Source organism: Kogia breviceps, chromosome 5 (genome assembly GCF_026419965.1).
Source record: "Kogia breviceps isolate mKogBre1 chromosome 5, mKogBre1 haplotype 1, whole genome shotgun sequence".
In the NCBI taxonomy this organism is placed as follows: domain Eukaryota; kingdom Metazoa; phylum Chordata; class Mammalia; order Artiodactyla; family Physeteridae; genus Kogia; species Kogia breviceps.
Window position 1 is genome coordinate 104,039,290 of NC_081314.1, and position 25,814 is coordinate 104,065,103.

At 37.6% G+C, this 25,814-nt stretch overlaps 1 protein-coding gene across 4 annotated transcripts in view; it reads left to right on the forward strand.

Moving 5' to 3' along the window:
- The window catches only part of DCBLD2 (discoidin, CUB and LCCL domain containing 2), an 856,719-nt gene that overhangs the window by 778,125 nt on the left and 52,780 nt on the right, over positions 1-25,814 (forward strand). For all 4 annotated transcript variants that reach the window (XM_067034824.1, XM_067034823.1, XM_067034822.1 and 1 more), the window contains one exon: positions 18,483-18,620. In XM_067034824.1, coding sequence (XP_066890925.1) covers positions 18,483-18,620 — 138 coding nt within the window. The remainder of the gene's footprint in view (positions 1-18,482; positions 18,621-25,814) is intronic.

Sequence of the window (25,814 nt, forward strand, 5' to 3'; positions counted from 1 at the left end):
TATTGAAGTTTATCATTGTGAGTTAGTTTTCATTGTATCTAATGAGCTCTTTCAATATGTAGAGTCTAGAAAGTTTTCTTAGATTATAGTTTTAATATTATTTCTCTTCCATTGTCTTGTGTATCTTTTTTAGATGCCTTAATTGTAAGAAAACTGGACTTTGTTTGCCATTTCAACCACATTCATTTCAACCACATTCTTGCTGATCCTTATTACTTTTTAAAATTTCCTTTTTATTGTATTTGTTTTCTCCTTTTCTTCAACATTCATTACCATGTTTTCATTAGAATCTATTATTCCTTGTGCGCCTTGTAATATAGTCTTCATTTCTGACATAATTTTGTCACTTTTTTGTATTTCTTTTCTGAGATCAGTCAACTCTTTTTTTTTTTTCTACTTTTTGTCCATTTCTGTTCTTAGTTTTTGAGTTTCTGTTTCAAGGTGTTTTGTCATATCGCCAGTTGCTTGTTTGAGGACATTTAATTAAGTTTAGTGTTGTGTTCCAGTTTCCTTCTGTTTTACCATTGTTTGGGGGGATGAGAGGGTTTCCATAAACTGAATTGTTGAGATTCTTATTTTTTATTTTCTTTGTATACTATGTTTTTGTTTGTTTGTTTGTTTGTTTTTTGTGGTATGCGGGCCTCTCACTGTTGTGGCCTCTCCCGTTGCGGAGCACAGGCTCCGGACACGCAGGCTCAGCAGCCATGGCTCACGGGCCCAGCCGCTCTGCGGCATGTGGGATCTTCCCAGACCGGGGCACGAACCCGTGTCCCCTGCATCGGCAGGCGGATTCTCAACCACTGCACCACCAGGGAAGCCCTGTATACTATGTTTTTTAAGTAGATAAAGACTGCCTTAGTATTTCTGTGGACAGTGCTGGTGGTTTGCATGGTTTAGTAGCTTTGTAGTTTATGAAAGGTTCGTGATAGCCCTCTTCTGCTAGTGCAGTAAATTTTTCTTTCTTTTTTTCTGAAGAGACGAGGCTATAGAAGGGGAGGAGTTGTGTATCCTTTTTTTTTTTTTTTTTTTTAATCTTGCAAGATCCTAAATTTCCTCCTCTTGTTTTGACCCCTGTCCCCCACCTTTACCATACAGTTTACATTTCTGTTACTTTTAACTTACTTCTCCCACCAAAGTATTTCCTTTCCAAAATTGCCCTATTCAGGATTTCTTTGCTTTTAAGTTTCTTCTCTGAAGTCAGTGCTGTTACCTACCGTGGATTTTTTTTTTTTTCAGTATTTTCTGGCTGTGCATGGGATATCTTAATTGTCTTTGTCTCCCGCAATGGATCTTTCATTAACCTTTACCACTTAAGTGATTTTTAGACTCCATGAAATCTATTAATATGCCTTAGGGATCTGTGACTCTAGTAAAAATAACTAAATTTTGTTCTTGAAGTTTCTTACTGTTTCTTTTAAAGTTGTCTTTGTAAAAAAAAAAATTATTATTTTATGTCAAATTAAAGTGTAAAGTATTATTTCACTTGAAAGAAGTGTTATTAGAATATGATCATCATTGTTAACAGTTTACATTTAGAGTAGTTTTCCTTGGGCAGGAATTAAAGAAGTGATATCTAATCTTAATGATTATAGGTATTTCGCCTGGTAGTTGTGAGAGCCACAGAATTTCATGTGAGATAAAATCCTGGCCTGTGAAAGCATGAACTCAGGAAGGCATCTCATATCTGTTTATCATGAAAATACATTGATTACTGTGAATTTTTTTCATTACAAGGCTTGATGGGTACTTATATTTAACTTGGATTTGTCCCTAATGCAGAAGCATCCGATGAGGTTGCTTGTTGCGTTGGAAAGTATAGAAGCCATATACGTTTCGAAAGACCTTAGTGAATCTTTGTACCCTGGAATGGTCAGTCTGGTTTGTGGCCTAGAACAGAAAAGAAATGCTAAAGCTTTGTCTCTATAAATGATGTCATTACTTCAAAATGTTTCCTCTAATGTTTTGAGGCAGGTTAATGAGGAATTGACATCTGTCCCATTTCTCATCAGCATTCAACTGGATGGAAGTAATCTACATGATGCTGACCCTATCCAAGAATTCCTATTTGTGATCCCTTATAGGAAATATTAAATAGTCTTTGACATCTCCCAAGTGGTGAAAAGTTTACTTTTCCAGAAAATCTTTGAAAGAAATTTCTTGGGATGCTGTATATGTCTCACCTGTGATGTTTGGCAACACATCTGGTTTTGCTGAAGTCTATACACTATTATGACTCATTGCTTTTTACATTAGGGTACTCGGTATGAGAAAACTCTGCCAGCTGTCCTGAAAGAAGCTGTCAACTTAATAAGAGCCAGGGCCTTGAGTCATTACCTTTTCTAGAGTTTTTATGAAGAAACAGAAGCAGAGTATGGAGCTTTCTTCTATCCAGAAGTTTGCTGGTTTTCCAGAGGAAAAGTGTTAGAGTTCTCAAAGTAAAAGTTTCACAAGAGAGAAGGAAAAAGCCTGCTAAATTTGATGGGGAAGATTGATATTGCTTTGTGGATATTTTGCTTCTTGTGATTGCAATAAACTTTTCTATCAAGACCCTTTGGTCACCATCATGGATAGTAATAAAAACTTAGGTGCTCTTTTGTCTATGATGCCATTATGAAAGAGGATATTAGAGGAGGTAATTATTCTTACAATCAAAGAAATGCAAAAATTTTAAAGCTAAGTATATTGCCTCCCTGACTTTTAGATTAGTGAAAAACATTTAAGTTTTCATATGTTGCTGTGGGTGTGATGAAATTGGTCCTTTTTTAATATTGAGGCTGCGTTCATTGGTATAACTCACTTGGGTAGCCGTATGGAAGTATATATTAAAAATCACTCCTAAGGAAATATTTCAAAAGACAGAAGAAGATGTGTTAGGAAGATGTTTGTTGCAACATTATTCACTATGTAGAAAAACTGGAAGCAAACTAAATTTCTAACAGTAAGGAAACTTAAATCCCTTACTTAAAGTTAAGGGATATCCACCATATAGCCACTTCTTGGCTGTCACTAACTGTTTGCTATGAACATTCTATTACCTGTCTTGGTGAACATGAGTGCACATTTCTGTATCGAGAAGAAGAATTGCTGGGTCCCTGGGCTTGCCTATGGTCAGCTTTAGTAGATACTGCCAAATGCATCTGTGGTGGTGCCACTCCATGCCCACCACCAGTGTATGAGAGTACCATTTATTATTCTCTGTTTTTTCTTTTTTCACCCTTCTAGTTTGTATTTACTGATATCACATTGTAGCTTTGCCTTGAATTTACCTACTGGCTAATGATATTGTTCTCTTTTCATGTATTTATTAGCCATTGAATATCTTCTTTTGTGAAGAATCTTGAAGTTTTTTATACATTATTTTCTATCGGATGATTATTTTCTTATTTGTAGGGGTTCTTCTATATATTCTGGTTATGGATTCTTTTTAGATATATTTATCACAAATATTCTCCCTTTATATAGCCTTCCTTTTTACTCCTCTATTGGTATCTTTTGCTAAGCAGACATTACCTTAATTTTAATGTTCACATTAATTTTTTTTATGGTTCGTACTTTTTGTATTATCTTCTAAAATCTTTGCCCACTTGCAGGTCATGAAGATGTTCTCAAGGTTTTCTTCTAAATGCTTTATTGTGTTCCCTCCTGTACATTTATATCCTCAGTCCATCCAGAATTGATCTTTGTGTAGGATGTGTTAAGTAGGAGTAAAAGTGTCCAGGTAGTGAAAATGTCAAGGTACATTTTCCCACATGGACCGTAGTCTTTTTTTTTGGCGGTACGCGGGCCTCTCACTGTTGTGGCTTCTCCCGTTGCGGAGCACAGGCTCCGGACGCGCAGGCTCAGCGGCCATGGCTCACAGGCCCAGGGGCTCCGCGGCATGTGGGATCTTCCCGGATCGGGGCACGAACCCGCGTCCCCTGAATCGGCAGGAGGACTCTCAACCACTGCGCCACCCGGGAAGCCCCGTATTCATTTTAAAACGTGCAAATACTGGATCTGTTATTTATTCATGAAAAAATAACACTGAAGTAGCCACCTTCCCTGAAATCAAAATGCACAATGACTTTATGGTGTTGTAGAAAAACATACTCTTAAAGTAGTCACCACTGTCTTTTAGAAGGAGAGGCAAATCCATTCTTAGAGATTTTACTGAATTCCTTTTAAACACAGTAAATATTTGTTATTGGCCTTTTAAATATATACCCAGGGCTTCCCTGGTGGCGCAGTGGTTGAGAATCCGCCTGCCGATGCAGGGGACACGGGTTCGTGCCCCGGTCCGGGAAGATCCCACATGCCGCGAGGCGGCTGGGCCCGTGAGCCATGGCCGCTGAGCCTGCGCGTCCGGAGCCTGTGCTCCGCAACGGGAGAGGCCACAACAGTGAGAGGCCCGCGTACTACAGAAAAAAATAAAAAAATAAATAAAAATAAATATATACCCAATAGTTGAATTGTTTAAAGGGAAATTAGATCTGTACCCTTCTATCATCTTCCTCAGCAGGTGAATTTTTGTCGAAGCAGCCAAAACTAATACTAAATTCAGCCAAAAACAACTTATTGTTAGTCACAGCATAAGAGGAATCATTATGGGAAGACATCCTAGTCATTCAGAAAGAGAACACAAAATCGCTTGAAGTCGGGCAGCTAAATTTTACAACTCAAACTCACTCTGACCCACCAAGCACAAGGCTGTGATCCTTGAAGCCCGACTTTTTAAAGAAACTGTACTGATGGATGTTATTTAATGATAGAAACTTCTCTAAACATTTTCTGGGGACTGCAGCGGCTTCTGTACTTTAGAGGCTTCAGCTGTGTACTTGCTCTGTCCCACTGCACTAAGTTTTCTGAGGGCAGCACTGTGCCTATCTGGTTTCATCACTGAATCTCTAGCACATACCTAGCTCAGTGCCTGGATATTCAGTAAATTAATTCCTTTGGGAATTCCAAGTTTTGTTTTTGAGATTAGAGGTGCTTCTGTACGTGGGCCCTAGAAAGCTATCCCCAAGTCTGTTTGTAAATTGAGTGATGTTCTCTAAGCAAGTTCCATTTCTGTTAGAGGTGGACAGTTGATGGTGCTTTTGCTTTCTCAAATAATTCCCCATTCTCCACCTTATCTTTCTAAGTTGCCATGTCCTAAAATGAGCATTGTTCCAGGGCACACCTCTCAATAGGTTAAATGATCTTCCACTTAGTTGAGAACATAAATCAGGTTTCTTAAGCTTTATGACAATATTAACCCCACCTCTAGTCAGTCTGAAATCAGATGGATCTCTCCTCTCTTTTGAATACAGAGTGTTTTATTTCCCATCTTCCAGAGTTTAATTTGTTGCTGTTCATCATCTACCTAAAGTGTAGTTGGTTATGGGTATTAGAAGAGGCATGATATCCTTAAGATCTCTAAGCTCTATTCAAGTGAATACGTATATACTGCCAACAAAGGCCAGACAGGTAAAATAAACGAGTGAAATGGACTAGGTTATAATAACAGCATTGCCACAATGATAAATGATAACTGAGCTTCAGGATTGGGGACTTTAGGGAATGATGGATGCTATGGCAAACTGGAGTGTGACTTTTCTCTTTCAAAAGGGACATCCATTACTTAGGTACAACTACTTGGAAAACTAGCCCAGGTTTCCTTCTCTTTTTTTCTTGTGGTGTTTCAAGAGAAGCCAGAAATTCAGAATTTATGTGGAGTTTCCAGATTTTTAAAATCCTGGCAAGTAACTCAAACATTTTTGAAATAGTTTAGGCTCAAAACTATACAGGCCAAAAGGGCAAGTAAAATACATCTGTCTGCTAATTGAGGGCTTAAGCCATATATACACTCCAATTTGCATACTATAGTACTTATCTCAGATTTGATCATCCAAAAGCAAGGTATTCTTACTATACACCAAAGTAAATTTCACATTGTATTAGTTTTCTGTTTCATAACATTACCACAAATTTAGCAGCTTAAAACGTCAAAATTTCTGGAGTGGTGTGGCCAGGAACCAAGAAATGCCAGCAACTTCTAGAAGCTGGAAGGAACAAGAAAGTGGATTCTCCCCTAGAGCCTCCAGAAGAAATCAGCCCTGCTGATACCTTGATTTTAGCCCTGCAGATGAAGCGGATCCTGAAAGAAGAGCAATAGAAGAAACATTGGTTTGCTGTTGGTCCTTATAAAGAAAGGTTCCATGACCCAGTGGAAGAGGGACACATGCAGTCAAAACCCCAGAGAAAAGTATGAGAGAGCATCTAAATGTTACCAGAAGGGTGAAGAATGACTAAGAAGAGCACCAACAGATGTAACAAGATAAGGAAATGGAAGAGCTCATGGATCAATGACCAGGGATGGCTTTGGGTCAGACACTCCTTCCCCACTGATATATGGAATTCACGTAGTTCTAACCTATATGCCATCCTTGGGAAGATGAGAGGGTGAGTGGAAATTTGGATCTGAACTACATTAAACATGAAATAACTTAGAAAATACTAAATTGATCAAGTCTCTGTATAACTGACTCATTTGTGTGTTCTACTATCGGGGACATGAGTGTTGAAAACTCAGAAAAGGCTGTAGACAAAGTTTACATGTATTTTACGACTGATTTTTTTTTGCCAAAAAATATTCTGAACAGGCTAAATTCTTAGATATATTTTTTTAAAAAATGTTCTATTAAAGTGGGGAAAAAAGACATTAAACTTGGAAATGTATTTTTATTTTTATTGATTCTTTGGAAAATAACCTTTTGGGGTCTAGCACATAGAAACTGTTTGTATTTGGATGTTTAGTTATGAAAAATAAAAGCCAATCTTGAATGGAGGGGGAAAAAAACAACAACAATATTTCTTATCTCAGTTTCTGTAGGTCAGAAGTCTGGGCTTGGCATGACTGGCTTCTCTGCTCAGGGTTTTGCCTGGCTGAAATCAAGATATCAGCTGGAGATGCGGTTCTCATCTGGGCCTGAGGCATCTCTTCCAAGTTCACTGGTTGTTGGCAGAATTCCCTGCAGTTATAAGACTCTGGTCCTCATTTTCCTGCTGCCTATCGGCCAGGGACTGCTTTCAGTTCCTAGAGGCCATCTGGAGTGCTAGTTCACCACCTAGATGTTTGCTTTCTTTTAGGCCAGCTGACATGTGTCTCTTGCATTTCCATTTCCGTGACTAACCAGAGAAAACACTCGCTTTTAAAGGGCCTACCTGACTAGGTGAGGCCCACCCAAGAAAATCTCCCTCTTGCCATATTTGTAATATAGAAGTAGTTAATTTTTTTTTTAAGCCAGGGGTCAGGGGTAGCATAAAAGGATCACATACCAGAGGAAATTCTAAAAGTCAATGCACATTGGAAAAATTTAGCTTCACTAGTTAATCAAGAAAATAGCAAATTACCAAGTTTCTTTTATCTCTAATACTACTGGAGGCAGAATAAATTGATACAGACTTTCTGAAAAGCAGTTATGTAGGTGTGGTTTATGTTAAATAAGAGCAAGTATATGAATTGATGAATAAAGAGAGAATACTTTGCTTGTGTGCATGTATATGCACGTAAACATGCACATGTATGTTCATTTAACGATGGCTGTAACCCTATGAGATAAATAGTTTTATAATTTTCATTTAACAGATGGTGAGAGCCAAGGCATTGAGATGTACCCTTCAGAGTGTTCCTAGTGGTTATCTCAGTATAATAGGATTATATAAGAACGATTATTTTTTTCTCCTTATATTCAAAATTTTTATAAAGTTTATAGAATATTTAAAAGCACTTATAAACAGGAAAAAAGTGATAATAAGGCTGCCTTGAAATAAACTCTCAACCTATATTAGAGGTAGTGACGTAAATTAGTGTAACTCTTTTGGAAGGCAACACGACCCTGTAATTTAAAAATATCTGGCCTCAATAATCATTTTAAATATGGGGGGGAAAAGGCTGTGCATATGAACAAATCTATTGCATCATTATCTAAAATATGGGAAAAAATAGAAACCTAAATTTCTATGGTAAAGGAATTAGTTATATAAATAATGACTTTTCCACTTAGAATTATTACAAAGAGATTATTGGTTCTAGCTCCTGCCACATTTTCCTGGGCCCCTGAGCTCTATCCTTTGGAGCTTTCATGGACTTCTTAGCCACTTTCTCCTTAAAGGCTTCTTCTCACTCTACTGTTTAAGTTTCCTGTGGTGTTGATAGCCATGCACCCAACCCCCACCAGCATCCAGGCCTTCACATAGGTGACCCACTTAACATCTAACATCTCTTCCCATTCAGAGATACAGCGTTTCCTTCCCCCAAAAGGCAAGAGATTTCTTGTCTCCAGTAGAAGACTCTAGATAGGTCATCTCAATTCTCACAGCTCCTTCTGTTTCCAAAGGATCACATCATTCTTTCTTTTAGATTTATCACCATCTCGCCATGCCAGTTTACCCTAGGATGTTTGCACCTTTTAGCCATTATGAATAATGCTGCCGTGAGCTATCCTGTACAAGTTTTTATGTGGACATATGTTTGCATTTCTTTGGGGTATATGCCTAGAAGTAGAATTGCTGAGTCATATGGTAACTCTGTGTTTAACTATTTGAAGAACTGACAGGCTTTTTTCTGGAGTGACTGTACCATTTACCAGCAGTGTGTGAGTGTTCCAATTTTTCTATATGCTTGTCAACACTTACTGTTATCTGTCTTTTTTATCCTAGCCATCTTTGTAGGTGTAAAGTGGTATCTCATTGTGGGTTTGATTTGCATTTCCTTAGTGGCTAATGATTTTTTCTTTTTTTGGTGTTACACATTCTGTGTGCTTGAACAATGACATTTGTCCATCACTGTGGTATCAGAGTATTTCACTGCCCTAGAAGTCCTCTGTGCTCTGCTTATTCATCCCTCTCCCACAAACTCTGGCAACCATTGATCTTTTTATTGTCGCTGTAGTTTTGCCTTTCTTGAATGGCGTATGGTTGGAATCAAGCAATATGTAGCCTTTTCAGATTACCTTCTTTCACTAGTGTTAGTCATTTAAAGTTCCTTCATGTCTTCTCATGGCTTGATAGCTCTTTTTAGTACTGAGTAATGTTCCATGGTCTCGATGTACCACAGTTTATCCATGCAACTACTAATGGACATCTTGGTTGCTTCCAAGTTCAGACAATTTTGAATAAAACTGCTGTAAACATCCATGTGCAGTTTTTTGTGTGGACATAAATTTTCAACTCCTTTGGGTAAATACCTAAGAGTGTGATTGCTGGATTGGATGGTTAGACTGTTTAGTTTTGTAAGAAATCCCCAAACTGTCTTCCAAAGTGGATGTACCATTTCACTTTCCCATAAGCAATGAATGAGAGTTCTTGTAGCTCCACATTTTCACCAGCATTTGGTGTTGTCAGTGTTCTGGATTTTGACCATGCTAATAGGTGTACAGTGATATCTCATTGTGTTTTAAATTTGCATTTCCCTGATGATAGATAATGTAGAGCATCTTTTCATATGCCTATTTGCCATCTGTATATCTTCTTTGGCCCATTTTTAAATTAGGTTGTTTTCTTATTGTGGAGTTTTAAGCGTTCTTTATATATTTTGGATAGGAGTTCTCTATCAGATGTGTCCTTTACCAGATATGTCTTTTGCAAATATTTTCTTCCAGTCTCCGGCTTGTCTTCTCAATCTCTAGACATTGCCTTTTACAGAGCCAAAGTTTTTAATTTTAATGAAATCCAGCTTACCAAATATTTCTATCATGGATCCTGCCTTTTTTGTTGTATCTAAAAGTCATAACCATACCCAAGATTATCCAGATTTTCTCCTAGGTCATCTTCTAGGAGTCTTACAGTTTTGCATTTTACCTTTAGGTCTGTGATCCATTTTGAGTTGATTTCTGTGAAGAGTATAAGGTCTGTGTCTAGATTCTTTTTTATTTTTGCATGTGGATGTCCAGTTGTTCCAGCACAATTTGCTGAAAAGACTATCTTTGCTCTGTTGTATTGCCTTTGCTCCATTATCAGTTGACTATATTTATGTGGATCTATTTCTGGGCTCTCTATTCTTTTCCATTGATCTGTTTGTCTATTCTTTGACCAGTAGCACACTGTCTTACTATAAAGCACACTGTAGCTTTATAGTAAGTCTTGAAAACAAGTGGTGTCAGTTCTCCAACTTTGTTGTTGTCCTTCAATATGGCATTTTCCATTCTGGCTCTTTTGTCTTTATATATACTTTTTTTTTTTCTTTTTCACATCTTTGTTGGAGTATAACTGTTTTACAATGGTGTGTTAGTTTCCACTTTACACAGAGTGAATCAGTTACACATATAATATGTTCCCATATCTCTTCCCTCTTGCGTCTTCCTCCCTCCCACCCTCCCTATCCCACCCCTCTAGGTGGTCACAAAGCATCGAGCTGATCTCCCTGTGCTATGCGGCTGCTTCCCACTAGCTATCTATTTTACATTTGGTAGTGTATATAGGTCCATGCCACTCTCTCACTTTGTCACAGCTTACCCTTCCCACTCCCCATGTCCTCAAGTTCAGGCTCTAGTAGGTCTGTGTTTTATTCCCGTCCTACCCCTACTCTCTTCATGACATTTTTTTTCTTAGATTCCATATATATGAGTTAGCATATGGTATTTGTTTTACTCCTTCTGATTTACTTCACTCTGTATGACCGACTCCAGGTCTATCCACCTCATTACAAATAACTCTGTTTCATTTCTTTTTATGGCTGAGTAATATTCCATTGTATATATGTGCCACATCTTCTTTATCCATTCATCTGTTGATGGACACTTAGGTTGCTTCCATGTCCTGGCTATTGTAAATAGAGCTGCAATGAACATTTTGGTGCATGACTCTTTTTAAATTATGGTTTTCTCAGGGTATATGCCCAGTAGTGGGATTGCTGGGTCGTATGGTAGTTCCATTTTTAGTTTTTTAAGGAACCTCCATACTGTTCTCCATAGTGGCTGTATCAATTTACATTCCCACCAGCAGTGCAAGAGTGTTCCCTTTTCTCCACACCCTCTCCAGCATTTGTTGTTTCTAGATTTTTTGATGATAGCCATTCTGACTGGTGTGAGATGTTATCTCACTGTAGTTTTGATTTGTATTTCTCTAATGATTAATGATATTGAGCATTCTTTCATGTGTTTGTTGGCAATCTGTATATCTTCTTTGGAGAAATGTCTATTTAGGTCTTCTGCCCATTTTTGGATTGGGTTGTTTTTTTGTTATTGAGCTGCATGAGTTGCTTATAAATTTTGGAGATTAATCCTTTGTCAGTTGCTTCATTTGCAACTATTTTCTCCCATTCTGAGGGTTGTCTTTTGGTCTTGTTTATGGTATCCTTTGCTGTGCAAAAGCTTTGTAGTTTCATTAGGTCCCATTTGTTTGTTTTTGTTTTTCTTTCCATTTATCTAGGAGGTGGGTCAAAAAGGATCTTGCTGTGATTTATGTCATAGAGTGTTCTGCCTATGTTTTCCTCTAAGAGTTTGATAGTATCTGGCCTTACATGGAGTTCTTTATCCCATTTTGATTTATTTTTGTGTATGGTGTTAGGGAGTGTTCTAATTTCATACCTTTACATGTACCTGTCCAGTTTTCCCAGCACCACTTATTGAAGAGACTGTCTTTTCTCCACTGTATATTTTTCCTCCTTTATCAAAGATAAGGTGACCATATGTGTGTGGGTTTATCTCTGGGCTTTCTATCCTGTTCCATTGATCTATATTTCTGTTTTTGGGCCAGTACCATATTATCTTGATTACTGTAGCTTTGTAGTATAGTCTGAAGTTGGGGAGCCTGATTCCTCCAGCTTGATTTTTTGTTCTCAAGATTGCTTTGGCTATTCGGGGTCTTTTGTGTTTCCATACAAATTGTGAAATTTTTTGTTCTAGTTCTGTAAAAAATGCCATTGGTAGTTTGATAGGGATTGCATTGAATCTGTAGATTGCTTTGAGTAGTAGAGTCATGTTCACAGTGTTGATTCTTCCAATCCAAGAACATGGGATATCTCTCTATCTATTTGTATCATCTTTAATTTCTTTCATGAGTGTCTTATAATTTTCTGCATACAGGTCTTTTTGTCTCCTTAGGTAGGTTTATTCCTAGATATTTTATTCTTTTTGTTGCAGTGGTAAATGGGAGTGTTTTCTTAATTTCACTCTCAGATTTTTCATCATTAGTGTATAAGAATGCCAGAGATTTCTGTGCATTAATTTTGTATCCTGCTACTTTACCAAATTCATTGATTAGCTCTAGTAGTTTTCTGGTAGAATCCTTAGTATTCTCTATGTATAGTATCATGTCATCTGCAAACAGTGATAGCTTTATTTCTTCTTTTCCAATTTGGATTCCTTTTATTTCTTTTTCTTCTCTGATTGCTGTGGCTAGAACTTCCAAAACTAGGTTGAATAAGAGTGGTGAGAGTGAGCAACCTTGTCTTGTTCCTGATCTTAGTGCAAATGGTTTCAGTTTTTCACCATTGAGAACAATGCTGGCTGTGGGTTTGTCATATATGGCCTTTATTATGTTGAGTAAAGTTCCCTCTGTGCCTACTTTTTGCAGGGTTTTTATCATAAATGGGTGTTGAATTTTGTCAAAAGCTTTCTCTGCATCTATTGAGATGATCATATGGTTTTTCTCCTTCAGTTTGTTGATATGGTGTATCACGTTGATTGATTTGCATATATTGAAGAATCCTTGCATTCCTGGAATAAACCGCACTTGATCATGGTGTATGATCCTTTTAATGTGCTGTTGGATTCTGTTTGCTAGTATTTTGTTGAGGATTTTTGCATCTGTGTTCATCAGTGATATTGGCCTATAGTTTTCTTTCTTTGTGACGTCTTTGTCTGGTTTTGGTATCAGGGTGATGGTGGCCTCATAGAATGACTTTGGGAGTGTTCCTCCCTCTGCTATCTTTTGGAAGAGGTTGAGAAGGACAGGTGTTAGCTCTTCTCTAAATGTTTGATAGAATTCGCCTGTGAAGCCATCTGGTCCTGGGCTTTTGTTTGTTGGAAGATTTTTAATCACAGTTTCAATTTCAGTGCTTGTGATTGGTCTGTTCATATTTTCTATTTCTTCCTGGTTCAGTCTCAGAAGGTTGTGCATTTCTAAGAATTTGTCCATTTCTTCCAGGTTGTCCATTTTATTGGCATAGAGTTGCTTGTAGTAATCTGTAATAATCTTTTGTATTTCTGCAGTGTCCGTTGTTAGTCTCCTTTTTCATTTCTAATTCTATTGATTTGAGTCTTCTCCCTTTTTTTCTTGAGGAGTCTGGCTAATGGTTTATCAATTTTGTTTATCTTCTCAAAGAACCAGCTTTTAGTTTTATTGAGCTTTGCTATCGTTTCCTTTATTTCTGTTTCATTTATTTCTGATCTGATCTTTTTGATTTCTTTCCTTCTGCTAAATTTGGGGATTTTTTGTTTTTCTTTCTCTAATTGCTTTAGGTGCAAAGTTAGGTTGTTTATTCGAAATGTTTTCTGTTTCTTAAGGTAGGATTGTATTGCTATAAACTTCCCTCTTAGAACTGCTTTTGCTGTATCCCATAGTTTTTGGGTCATCGTGTCTCCATTGTCATTTGTTTCTAAGTATTTCTTGATTTCCTCTTTGATTTCTTCAGTGATCACTTCATTATTAAGTAGTGTATTGTTTAGCCTCCATGTGTTTGTATTTTTTACAGACCTTTTCCTGTAATTAATATCTAGTCTCATAGCATTGTGGTCAGAAAAGATACTTGATACGATTTCAATTTTCTTAAATTTACCAAGGCCAGATTTGTGACCCAAGATATGATCTCTCTTGGAGAATGTTCCATGAGCACTTGAGAAAAATGTGTATTCTGTTGTTTTTGGATGGAATGTCCTATAAATATCAATTAAGTCCATCTTGTGTAATGTATCATTTAAAGCTTGTGTTTCCGTATTTATTTTCATTTTGGATGATCTGTTCATTGGTGAAAGTGGGGTGTTAAAGTCCTCTACAATGATTGTGTTACTGTCAATTTCCCCTTTTATGGCTGTTAGTATTTGCCTTATGTATTGAGGTGCTCCTATGTTGGGTGCATAAATATTTACAATTGTTTATATCTTCCTCATGGATCGATCCCTTGATCATTATGTAGTGTCCTTCTTTGTCTCTTGTAATAGTTTTTATTTTAAAGTCTATTTTGTCTGATATGAGAATTGCTACTCCAGCTTTCTTCTGATTTCCATTTGCATGGAATATCTTTTTCCATCCCCTCACTTTCAGTCTGTATGTGTCCCTAGGTCTGAAGTGGGTCTCTTGTAGATAGCATATATATGGGTCTTGTTTTTGTATCCATTTAGCCAGTCTGTGTCTTTTGGTGGGAGCATTTAATCCATTTACATTTAAGGTAATTATCGATATGTATGTTCCTGTCACCATTTACTTAATTGTTTCGCGTTTGTTCTTATAGGTCTTTTCCTTCTCTTGTGTTTCTTACCTAGAGAAGTTCCTTTAGCATTTGTTGTAAAGCTGGTTAGGTGGTGCTGAACTCTCTCAGCTTTTGCTTGTCTGTAAAGGTTTTAATTTCTCCATCAAATGTGAATGAGATCCTTGCTGGGTAGAGTAATCTTGGCTGTAGGTTTTTCTCCTTCATCAGTTTAAATATTTCCTGCCACTCCCTTCTGGCTTGCAGAATTTCTGCTGAAAGATCAGCTTTTAACCTTATGGGGATTCCCTTGTGTGTTATTTGTTGTTTTTCCCTTGCTGCTTTTAATATGTTTTCTTTGTATTTAATTTTTATAGTTTGATTAATATGTGTCTTGGCGTGTTTCTCCTTGGGTTTATCCTGTATGGGACTCTCTGTGCTTCCTGGACTTGATTGACTATTTCCTTTCCTATATTAGGGAAGTTTTCAACTATAATCTCTTCAAATATTTTCTCAGTCCCTTTCTTTTTCTCTTCTTCTTCTGGGACTCCTATAATTCGAATGTTGGTGCATTTAATGTTGTCCCAGAGGTCTCTGAGACTGTCCTCAGTTCTTTTCATTCTTTTTTCTTTCTTCTGCTCTGCAGTAGTTATTTCCACTATTTTATCTTCCAGGTCACTTATCCATTCTTCTGCCTTAGTATTCTGCTATTGATCCCATCTAGAGTATTTTAAATTTCATTTATTGTGTTGCTCATCGTTGCTTGCTTCCTCTTTATTTCTTCTAGGTCCTTGTTAAATGTTTCTTGCAATTTGTCTATTCTTTTTCCAAGGTCTTGGATCATCTTTACTATCATTATTCTGAATTCTTTTTCAGCTAGTCTCCCTATTTCCTCTTCATTTGTTTGGTCAGGTGGGTTTATACCTTGCTCCTTCATCTGCTGTGTGTTTCTCTCTGCTTCTCATTTTGCTTAACTTGCTGTGTTTGGGGTCTCCTTTTCACAGGCTGCAGGTTCATAGTTCCCATTGATTTTGGTGTCTGTCCCCAGTGGCTAAGGTTGGTTCAGTGGGTTGAGTAAGTTTCCTGTTTGGGGGGACTAGTGCCTATGTTCTGGTGGATGAGGCTGGATCTTGTCTTTCTGGTGGGCAGGTCCACGTCTGGTGGTGTGTTTTGGGGTGTCGGTAGCCTTATTATGATTATAAGCAGCCTCTCTGCTAATGAATGGGGCTGTAGTCCTGTCTTGCTAGTTGTTGGGCATAGGGTGTCCAGCACTGGAGCTTGCTGGTCGTTGAGTGAAGCTGGGTCTTGATGTTGAGATGGAGATCTCTGGGAGATTTTCACTGTTTGATATTGCGTCAGGCTGCGAGGTCTCTTGTGGACCAGTGTCCTGAAGTTGGTTCTCCCACCTCAGAGACACAGCCCTGAAGCCTGGCTGGAGCACCAAGAGGCTTTAATCCACATGGCTCAATAAAAGGGAGAAAAAATAGAAAAGAAAGGAAGGAAGGAAGAAACGAAGGAAGGAAGGAAGAGGAAGAAAGGGAGGAAGAAAAGAAGGAAGGGAGGAAGAAAGGAAGAAAGAAAGAAGATAAAGTAGGATAAAATAAAGTTGTTAAAATAAAAAATAATTATTAAGAAGAAAAATTTAAAAAGAAAACGGTTCGGCCAGAACCCTAGGACAAATGGTGAAAGCAAAGCTATACAGACAAAATCTCACACAGCAGCACACACATACACACTCACAAAAAGAGAAAAAGGGGGAAATAATAGTATATCTTGCTCCCAAAGTCCACCTCCTCAACTTGGGATGATTCGCTGTCTATTCAGGTATTCCACAGATGCAGGGCACTTCAAGTTGATTGTGGAGATTTAATCCACTGCTTCTGAGGCTGCTGGGAGAGACCCTCCCCTCTCCTCTTTGTTCGCACAGCTCCTGGGGTTCAGCTTTGGACTTGGCCCCGCCTCTGCGTGTAGGTCGTCGGAGGGCTTCTGCTCTTCTCTCAGACAGGACGGAGTTAAAGGAGCAGCTGATTCAGGGGCTCTAGCACAAGCCAGGGGGAGGGAGGGGTACGGATGCAGGGCGAGCCCACGGTGGCACAGGCCAGCGTGACACTGCACCAGCCTGAGGCACGCCGTGCGTTCTCCCGGGGAAGCTGTCCCTGGATCACCGGACCCTGGCAGTGGCGGGCTGCACAGGCTCCCGGGAGGGAGGTGTGGAGAGTGACCTGTGCTTGCACATAGGCCTCTTGGTGGCGGCAGCAGCAGCCCTAGCGTCCCACGCACATCTCTGGTGTCCGCACCAACAGCCACAGCTCACGCACATTTTTTTCATTTTTTTGGGGGGGTCTTTTTTTTTTTTCCGGCTGTGTCGGGTCTTTGTTTCAGCGTGTGGGCTTCTCTCTAGTTGTGGCCTGTGGGTTTTCTGTCTCTAGTTGTGGTGTGTGGGCTCCAGGGCATGTGGACTCCAGAGTGCTTGGGCTCCAGAGGACCTGGACTCTAGTTTGCAGCACGCAGGCTCTGTAGTTGAGGCACGTGCACTTAGTTGCCCCGCAGCATGTGGAATCTTAGTTCCCTGCCCAGGGATGGAACCCGTGTCCCCTGCATTGGAATGTGGATTCTTTACCACTGTACCACCAGTGAAGTCCCATACCACATCTTCTTTATCCATCCATTTGTTGACGGACGCTTAGGTTGCTTCTGTGTCTTGGCTATTGTAAATAGTGCTGCTATATTATGAACATTGGCAGGGAGGGGGGTTGCATGTATCTTTTCAAATTACAGTTTTCATCTTTTCTGGATATGTTACCAGGAGTGAGATTGCTGAATCATATGGTAGCTCTATTTTACAGTTTTCCATAGTGGCTGCACCAATTTACGTTCCCACCAGCAGTATAGGAGGGTTCCCTTTTCTTCACACCTTCTCCCCCACTTATTATTTGTAGAGTTTTTGATGATAGCCATGCTGACTGGTGTGAGGTGATACCTCATCATGGTTTTAATTTGCATTTCTCTAGTAATTTGAGCTGTTGAGCATCTTTTCATGTGCCTGTTGGCCATCTGTATGTCTTCTTTGGAGAAATGTCTATTTAGGTCTTCTGCCCATTTTGATTAGGTTATTGTTTACAATTGACTTTTTTTTTTTTTTTTTTTTTTTTTTTTTTTTTTTACAATTGACTTTTGTATATAGACCTTGTGACCTTATCTCCCTTACCAGTTCTGGTGGGGGTGTTTTGTTGATTATTTAGCATTTTCTACTCACATGAAAATGTATAGTCCTTGAAAATGATATCTATGGAAGTTCACATTACTCTTATTCAAGTGATGTTGTTCAACTTAAAATATTTTTAGAACTTTTTATTCAGAATTTGTTAAAGTTACCAGGTACATAAGAAAAACCCATTTTTATTAGTTATTGGTGGATATCTTGCTCTGATTTTTTTTTCTGCCCTTTTATCTTAATAAACTTAGCTCTGTACTGAGGGAGGATATGTTATTTTTTACATGTCTGTTAGACATTAAAGGATAAAAGTTGGTAGGCAGTTAAATATATGCATCTGAAGTTTAAGGAAAAGGCTATGTAGAGGTATAAATGTGGATTGTCATATCATAGTTAAAGCTGTAGGACTAGATATGATCACCTAAAGGGGTTGACAGAAGTCCAACAATTCTTGGAAGAAAACTTGAGAAGGTCTGTAAAAGGTTTGAGGGGTGCCCTGAGCTGAAGAATATGTTCCCCCTTGGGGAACATGTTAAGAATACTACTGCTTGACTGTCAATTCATTTATGAGCGATCTGCCTGCATGAAATGCTTTAAGTTAATTTTTTTAAATCCCTTGTCACAGTTTTAAAGAGTATAAATATATTTCACAGGAAATTGAGTCATTATAAGGTCAGTGATGCCTGTACACACTTTTTCCTTTTGAATCATTTGAACAGTTATTACTTGGAATTTTCTTTTCTCTCCAGAGTAATGTGAGTTTTTCATCATTAAACATTCTAGTCATCATTTTAGATTAATTTACTGCCCAGTTTGGTATATTATTATGATTCTTTTACCTACATTGTAAATATTATTGACTTCATGAATCACACCAAATATCTGCTTTTCTTTGATTCCTAGGCAAATACTGTGGTCTGGGGTTGCAAATGAACCATTCAATTGAATCAAAAAGCAATGAAATTACAGTGCTGTTCATGAGTGGAATTCATGTTTCTGGACGAGGATTTTTGGCTTCATACTCGGTTATAGATAAGCAAGGTAATTTTCACTTTATGTCATTATTTCCACATTTTACAGTTTCTGAATGCAAAAATGCAGTGTTTTCTTTGAGTACCTGTTATCTGAGTTTGGAATAGAGTAGGAAGACTGAACAGTTAATACCACATACATAAGCCTGACAAAATTAGATCAGTTTCAGAATTTTAAAAATTAAGAATATTAACTTTATATAAAGTCTTTTTATATACTTACCTTTCCTTAGTAGAAGAAATATTGAGTTTTCCACCTTTATAAGATTGGAACACAAATGATAATAACTTTAAAAAATCTATCAGTTACTGAAATGTATCAATTTAAAGCTTTATTATCCACAGTTTACCACTTCATCTTACTGTGTTAAAAACCATATTACCATTCGTTTCAAAGAAGAGACTTGCAAAGCACCAGGAGTAACCTGGGGAGTGCTCTCTGAGACACTACAAGATAAACATGAGATTGTTAATATTTAGAATCTGAAGGGGGGAATTAAAAGCAAGGCTATTAAGTGAAATAGATACACACTATCTGTCTCACTAATTTCATTAAGAGTGTGAGAGAGGAGAGCTGTTCTGTGTGGAAAAAGGTATACTTTCCCTTAATCTCTAAGCTATGGAACAAGATTTGAAGGCTAATAAAATCCCTCAGAGTGAGAAAGAAAACTCATTTGAATAGAATAATGGAAAGAAAAGAACTGGAAATGTTATGTTAAATGAACCATTAATATATTTGACAGAACTAAGAGAACTAAGGCAGTGTGGTGTTGTAGAAGGGGCACTAAGTAGCCCTGGAATCAAAGCCTGCCTTTGCCGTGTACTAAGCAGGTGACCTCTGACCAGTCATTTCACCTCTCAGTTTCATCTGTAAATGGGTTAGTTGTGAGGACTGAATCTAATAATACATGTTTAATGTCTGTAGGCACATAACATAGTAGGCAGAAGACAAATGTTAGTTTCCCCCCTTTCACTACTGTACACACACACATCTCACTTTCCCCACTTCTGCCCCGCCCGCCAGCATCAGAAGAGTAAGATAGAAAACAGAGTGAAATGATAGCTTTCCATCCTTTCAGTTTTACTTTGGGAAAGACTTGGGTTGATGGGTGAGAGGATAGAAGATAATTAATTTGCTTCTTATTCTTCTTAGTTTCTTGGTCGCAGTATCAGGTTAAATTATTTATTTTGCGTTTTCATATTTTCCCCTTTCTCTCCTTGTTATTTATTGAGTTAAAGGTTTCTGGAAAATAAGTATATCCTCTTTACAAAAAATAGTTTCTTACATTGGATATTTAAATTATGGACCTTTTGATCCACGGAAACCTAAATGCCCTTATTAGAGTTTCTTAAGAATTGGCAATCATCTCAGATACCACAATCAGTATATTGTAGACTTATATACATCTATGCCAGATTTAAAATGGCTGTGTCACTATTTTAGATGACTCTTAGCTTCCAAAGATTTTTTCGAAATATCTACCTTAATCAGGAACTTCTTTATAGTAACACTTTCCAAAGTCATAATCATCTTGGGAAATCCTTATCTCACAGCTTGCCCCTGAATTTTTTCTTAACGTTTTTGTACATTCTTACCCATCCATCAAGCATTTGTTTCATTTGAAGTGAATTGGCTAAATTCAAGAGAACACTGGTTGAATTTCGTATTACTTCTTCTTGGGTGGCCTTTCAGACATAATTTCTTGTAATGGCTCATTCATTTGAAGGCTGGTGCGCTTTGGTTGAGAGTCTTAGTTTGTTTCCATCCAGGAAACTTAGCTGCCACACTGAATTCCATGCATATTTTCAAGGAACATCACTACATGTCCCCAGCTTAATAACCTAGTTAACGGTTTAGAGTATTTGGGAATGAGAAAGTTGTGAAAAATCTTGCTTCACTGGCTTCCTCATTTGTTAAACTGTCACAAAGACTTGATAACGTTATAGTGTGATGTGTGGTTGATACAGCCATGATTTTGTGTATGATAGACTAATTTTCATTACTTCTTACAAGAGCCCATTGCAAAATTATATTCCCTTCAGTGCCTTATTTCCTGCAATAGGCCTGGCACCGGGAAAACAGCAGTAAATGAGACAGACGCAATCACAGCTTCGTAGGGCTTACAGTACAGCGTTGGAAAAAGGCATTAAACACATGGTTACTTAATTGCAGTTGTAAGTATGATGAAGGAAACATTCAAATAATGGGAGGCCAGAAGGGTGCGGGGAGTAGAAGATTGATGAAGAGCAAAGCTCTCCTGAAGAAACCACTTCTGAGCCCCGAACCAAAGGATTAATTGGAGGTTCCAGACATATAGGGAAGAGCATTGTAGGGAAGAGAGCAGCAGGTGCAAAGGCCTTAGGGTGGGAAGGAGCTTTGGAGGAACTGGAAAAATAACCAGCACAGCTGGGGTGAAATGAATGAGTGGTGAGTTAAGTCACATTATTCAGGGCCTTGCAGAAAATGTAAGGGTTGGAGTTTTATCCCCCCCAAAAAGTGCATGAAAGCTGTTAGAGCAGAGTAGTGATGTGACTGGATTTATGTTTTTGTTTTTATGATTCCCTGATCTGTGAAGATCAGGCCAAAGAGAGAGAAGAAGAATTGTAGGGAGGCCAGGTAAGAGGCTGTTTAGAGGGGACTGGGTCAGAGATGACCAAATTAAGAGCTCTTGCTATAAAAGTAGCTCCAGAATTAGGCCAGATTCTAATTTAATTATTTTTAAAGACTTCTGAACCAGACATATCTTCTACAGGGAAACATTTCAAAGGATTAATTTTCATTTTACCTGAGTTTATGTTGAAGTAAGAGGCTTCGGACACAAAGAAGCCTCTTGGATGAGGCGCTGAGCTGCTACAGTGCCTCAGTGATGTCTGGGGCACTGTACCTGGTGTGCTCTTCACTTTAGGGTCTAGTTTTTATAACTTTATGGTTTTATTCCTCTGTTATTTTTAATGATCTCTGAGCAGTAGTTTCCAGTCTTTGACAATTAACGCTTTTAATTTTCACCTGTAAACCTCATTTTTGAAAGATTTTATCTACCAGTGAAAGGAAGTTTTCCTGTTTCTATTGAGTAGCAAAGAAAGACAGATAAAAATATTAATCAACACTTCGGTAATAATTAGAGGATTGGTAATTTACTCTGAGTTGGTATAATTCCATCAGATTAGAACTAGACTTTCTGAAATTGAAATTTTCATCTGAAAATTGAAGGTGTACGTGGATCCTAGACATATCCTGGGCAACATATTAGCAACCACTGTTTAGGAGTTCTGTAGAGAGAAACTCCTTAGTTACTGCTGGTCTTACTGAGAGAGGCAAAGCCAGCCACTCACAGGTCCAGACTCAGTAACTCAGATCTTTTAATCCAGAATAATAAATGATACTGACATTTTCATTCTAAAATGTAAATGTAAAAAACAGCATTTACCACTGGACTTGAAAAGTAAAATAAATTTTATAGGTGATTTGCTCTAAATTCCTGGTTTTGAATCTGTTCAACATTAGCCAGTTTCTAAGAAAAGCTCAACATTTCTAGGATGACTCCGGGCAATAATTTTTTAGGTAATTTTAGTTACGGAACAATGAGCTCAGAAGGCATGTCTGCATTTGCATTGATAGCTTCAGGTCTTTTAAGGCAGCCTCTGTTTGTTATGTGCCATCAATTTGGGGCGGGGTGTGTATCTGTGAGTGTGTACACATATATATGTATATGACCAGCTGAAAAGTGATAATCTGATATTCCTTTTTTAGAACATGAATTATCACTTAAAAAGTAACGTTAAACCTCATTACTTCAAATTTTACCAATCCAGAATTTTGTATTGGTCACTCTAAAGTTTGCCTTTATTTTTTTTTAGGAAAAAACAGGAGCTAGTTTAAAATTACATGTGAAATAAAATGATCCAATGTAGATGTATTAACATGCTGCCTAATTGGAACTCATAAACACTTGTTTATTCATTGCCTCCTGACAATGTGCTTAGGACTTGGGAACAGCTGAGCCTGACAAATATTCCCATTTGACAGGGTTATTATTGCAATATGCTGGGTTATTTTTAGACTTAACGCCGATAGTATAAAAGGTTTTAATTGCTACATTCTTTAACCACATTTTTTTGCAAATATTTTCCATTTCTTCCATCTTCCATCGGATTATATTAACTTGTAAATGAAACATAAGGGTGGAATAGAGAACTCCTTTCTAATAGAGTCCAGATTTCTGTAACTGGTTGTTTTTTTCCTGCATGGGATGATTTTGGTTTTGAAAATAGAGCATAAATTCCTTAGATTGTTTGCTACCTTAATTGTACAGTAATTTTATAGGATCCTTTCTGTTGAGTGCTACACTTAGCTGTGTTTCTACTTTTAGTTTTTCTGTTGTGTTCCTAATTTTTGTTGTTGTGTCTGGCAGACGTTTTAAAACTTCTAAACTATTCAGTAAGATTTTATTAATGAAGTCTCAGTTTACATGCATATTTTTAGATTTGTTCTTATTTATACACAAATGAATATGTATAGTGTTTGTGTGTGTACATGCAGAAAAATATCTGTATTTTGATGTCAATTTGTACAACAAACGTGCTGATGAATTAAGTGTTACCAATTTTGCAGAGACATTTATAAACAGAATTAATTCTTTAAGGTGGTATAACCCAAAGAGGCAATTCACCTTTATGAGATAGAGTTTATTTCAGACTGACAGAAAACCTCAAGAGCACCTTAATGATTTTAAGTGTTTTCTATGCGTTTTTGTTTTTGTTTTGGGGTTTTTTTTTTCGTAAGTTAGCAATTCTTTTAAGGGGCTAAGTATGTGTTTGTGCTATCTTGTGCTATCCGGGGGACAAATTCATTCACTGCTACTCTTACTAAGATATTATTAGTGTCCTTGATACTAGGTTACAAAAGAATTTTAATGTATCTTACAATCTTTTAATATTTTTAATGTCTCTTATATTTTAATACAAGATGTCATGTTATTTCGATATGTCTTATAATGTCTTTTAATATGTCTTATATTCATTTTTTAGTATATAGGAATTTAGATGTGGAGAGGGTTTGATATATCCATATGTAGCTTGTAGCCTATTTGACTTATTGCTTAGGCAACTGAGCCAGGCCTACCTACATCATCTGTGAAAAAAAAAAATTGACTATTTTCATCTGAGAAAATTTTTCCTGAGCTCCCGTTGTGGACTCAGCTTCCATAGATGGCATTGTAATATTTCTAAGAGAAACAAGATTTAATCTTTATTCTCAATATGTAAAAGGAGATTAGGTGTAAAATACCACATAAATTATCTGCCACTTAGTAAATGTTAGTTGATGCTCAATCACGGTAAATTATGTTTTATTATATGTGTAAATTTCCCTTCACTAGATTGCACATGGTACAAATTAGTGCCAGGTTCCTATTGTGGAAACAGGGAATTATTCCCAAGGTCACACAATAATATTGACACAATAATTTAGCGGAAAGATGAGCCTTGTTGCACATGCTCTAGTTCTTGAAAAGTAGCTACCTGTACACCTACAATGCAAGGTTGCTGACAAAGTGAAAATTGGGAAAGAATGACCTCGAGTCCCTTCAGTTTCTGGGGAATTTGTTATTTAAAAGAATTTCAGAGCAAATAAAGGAGAAGAATTTGTAGTATACATTGTCTTGCTTCGTGTACTTTCTTCTTTCTGGTAAATAAATATAATGACTTAGTTATAGTGCTTTATGCTTCCTTGAGTTAGAATAAATAAAGGCCCTCAAGCATCCCTTCCCTCAGAAGTAAATGGCTTCAACTGGACAAAAATTATACCCTGCAGCTAATATAGTTGGTGATATACTCTCGTAAGTGATGGGTACTGACACTGCTGAGAGTCTTTTTTTCAATTTATTCAAGAGCACAAAACAGAGTATTAATTGGGGGAAAATCTAAATCTATTTCACAATCCTTTAGTCTCAGAAATTGACAGTGTTGTCAATCAAAAATATTTCTAAGTTAGTAGCCAATATGCTGATTTTTAAAAATTATTTGTGAACTTATAAAATATTTATCATATTTTCATGGTATTACATGTGGGTTAACATTAGGTGTCATGTTTTAAAAACTATTTCATGGAACAACTATGAAGTTCCCAAGCCTATGCAGTTATTACGTATTAGAAAATATTTTAATTGTACTTTAAATAAAACCCTGTGTATAGGATATCAATTATGGCTCATAGTAATATTGCTAACTAAGTTAGAGCTGTCTTAGAAAATCTGATGTTGATGTCTTCGTTAAGAAAACCCTGCGATCTGTCATCCTGTTGTTGATTATTGGCTCATCTTTGTTTTCATATTTTTCTTGTGCTCTTCCTCACAGTCACATAATCCTGCCTTCAAAACCCCGCGGAGGCCTGCCTCCTCTTTAAATAAAGCCTTCTGAGGTTAAGGAAGGCAGATGTTAGAGCAGCTCTTTTCATAGGGATTATGATCCCACTCACTTTGGGTTAGACTCTGCTGCTAAAACTAGTGTAGACTGTGCACTGTGGAGGCCACCGCTTCTCTGGGCCGCGCAGAGTGCTGTGAGCTTCAGCAGAATCCCTGAGGGCAGTCTGCGTACTACTGCAGCCATTCCCTGTTGTCCAGAGCACCCAAATGAAGTTCGCAGTATATTTGGTGTTTTGTGTAGTAATATATATAAGTATTCTTTTGTATATATTAAATATTGGAGTAAAATTACCAAAAAACCCCCAAAATTCCCATGCAGAAGCTCTTAGTTGAGAACTGACTGAATGATATACTGCCCTTCACTGTGAACATATATCACTGATTTGCTAGTATTGTGTGCCGTGTTAAAGTGGATCCAGCTTGATAATTGAGCTGACAATGAGTACTTTATCAGTACTTATTATTATAATCACTGCCCTAAGCACTTTACGTGGAACGCATACTTTTAATTAGCGCAGGTCAGAAACCTTCAAGTTAACTTTGACTCTTTGTCTCAAACTTCACATGCATCAACCACCTCTCTGAATATATATGTACGTATATCAGAATTTGACTACATCTCTTCGCCTCCACTGCTACACTAGTTCACGTTACCATCAACTTTTACCTCAATTTTACCCAGGCAAGAGATTCCTCCCTGACCTTTGTTTCTGCCCTTTCTCCCCTTCAGTCTCCTCTCAACCCAGTGTGACTCTATTAAACCCATCTCATTCTGCCCAGTG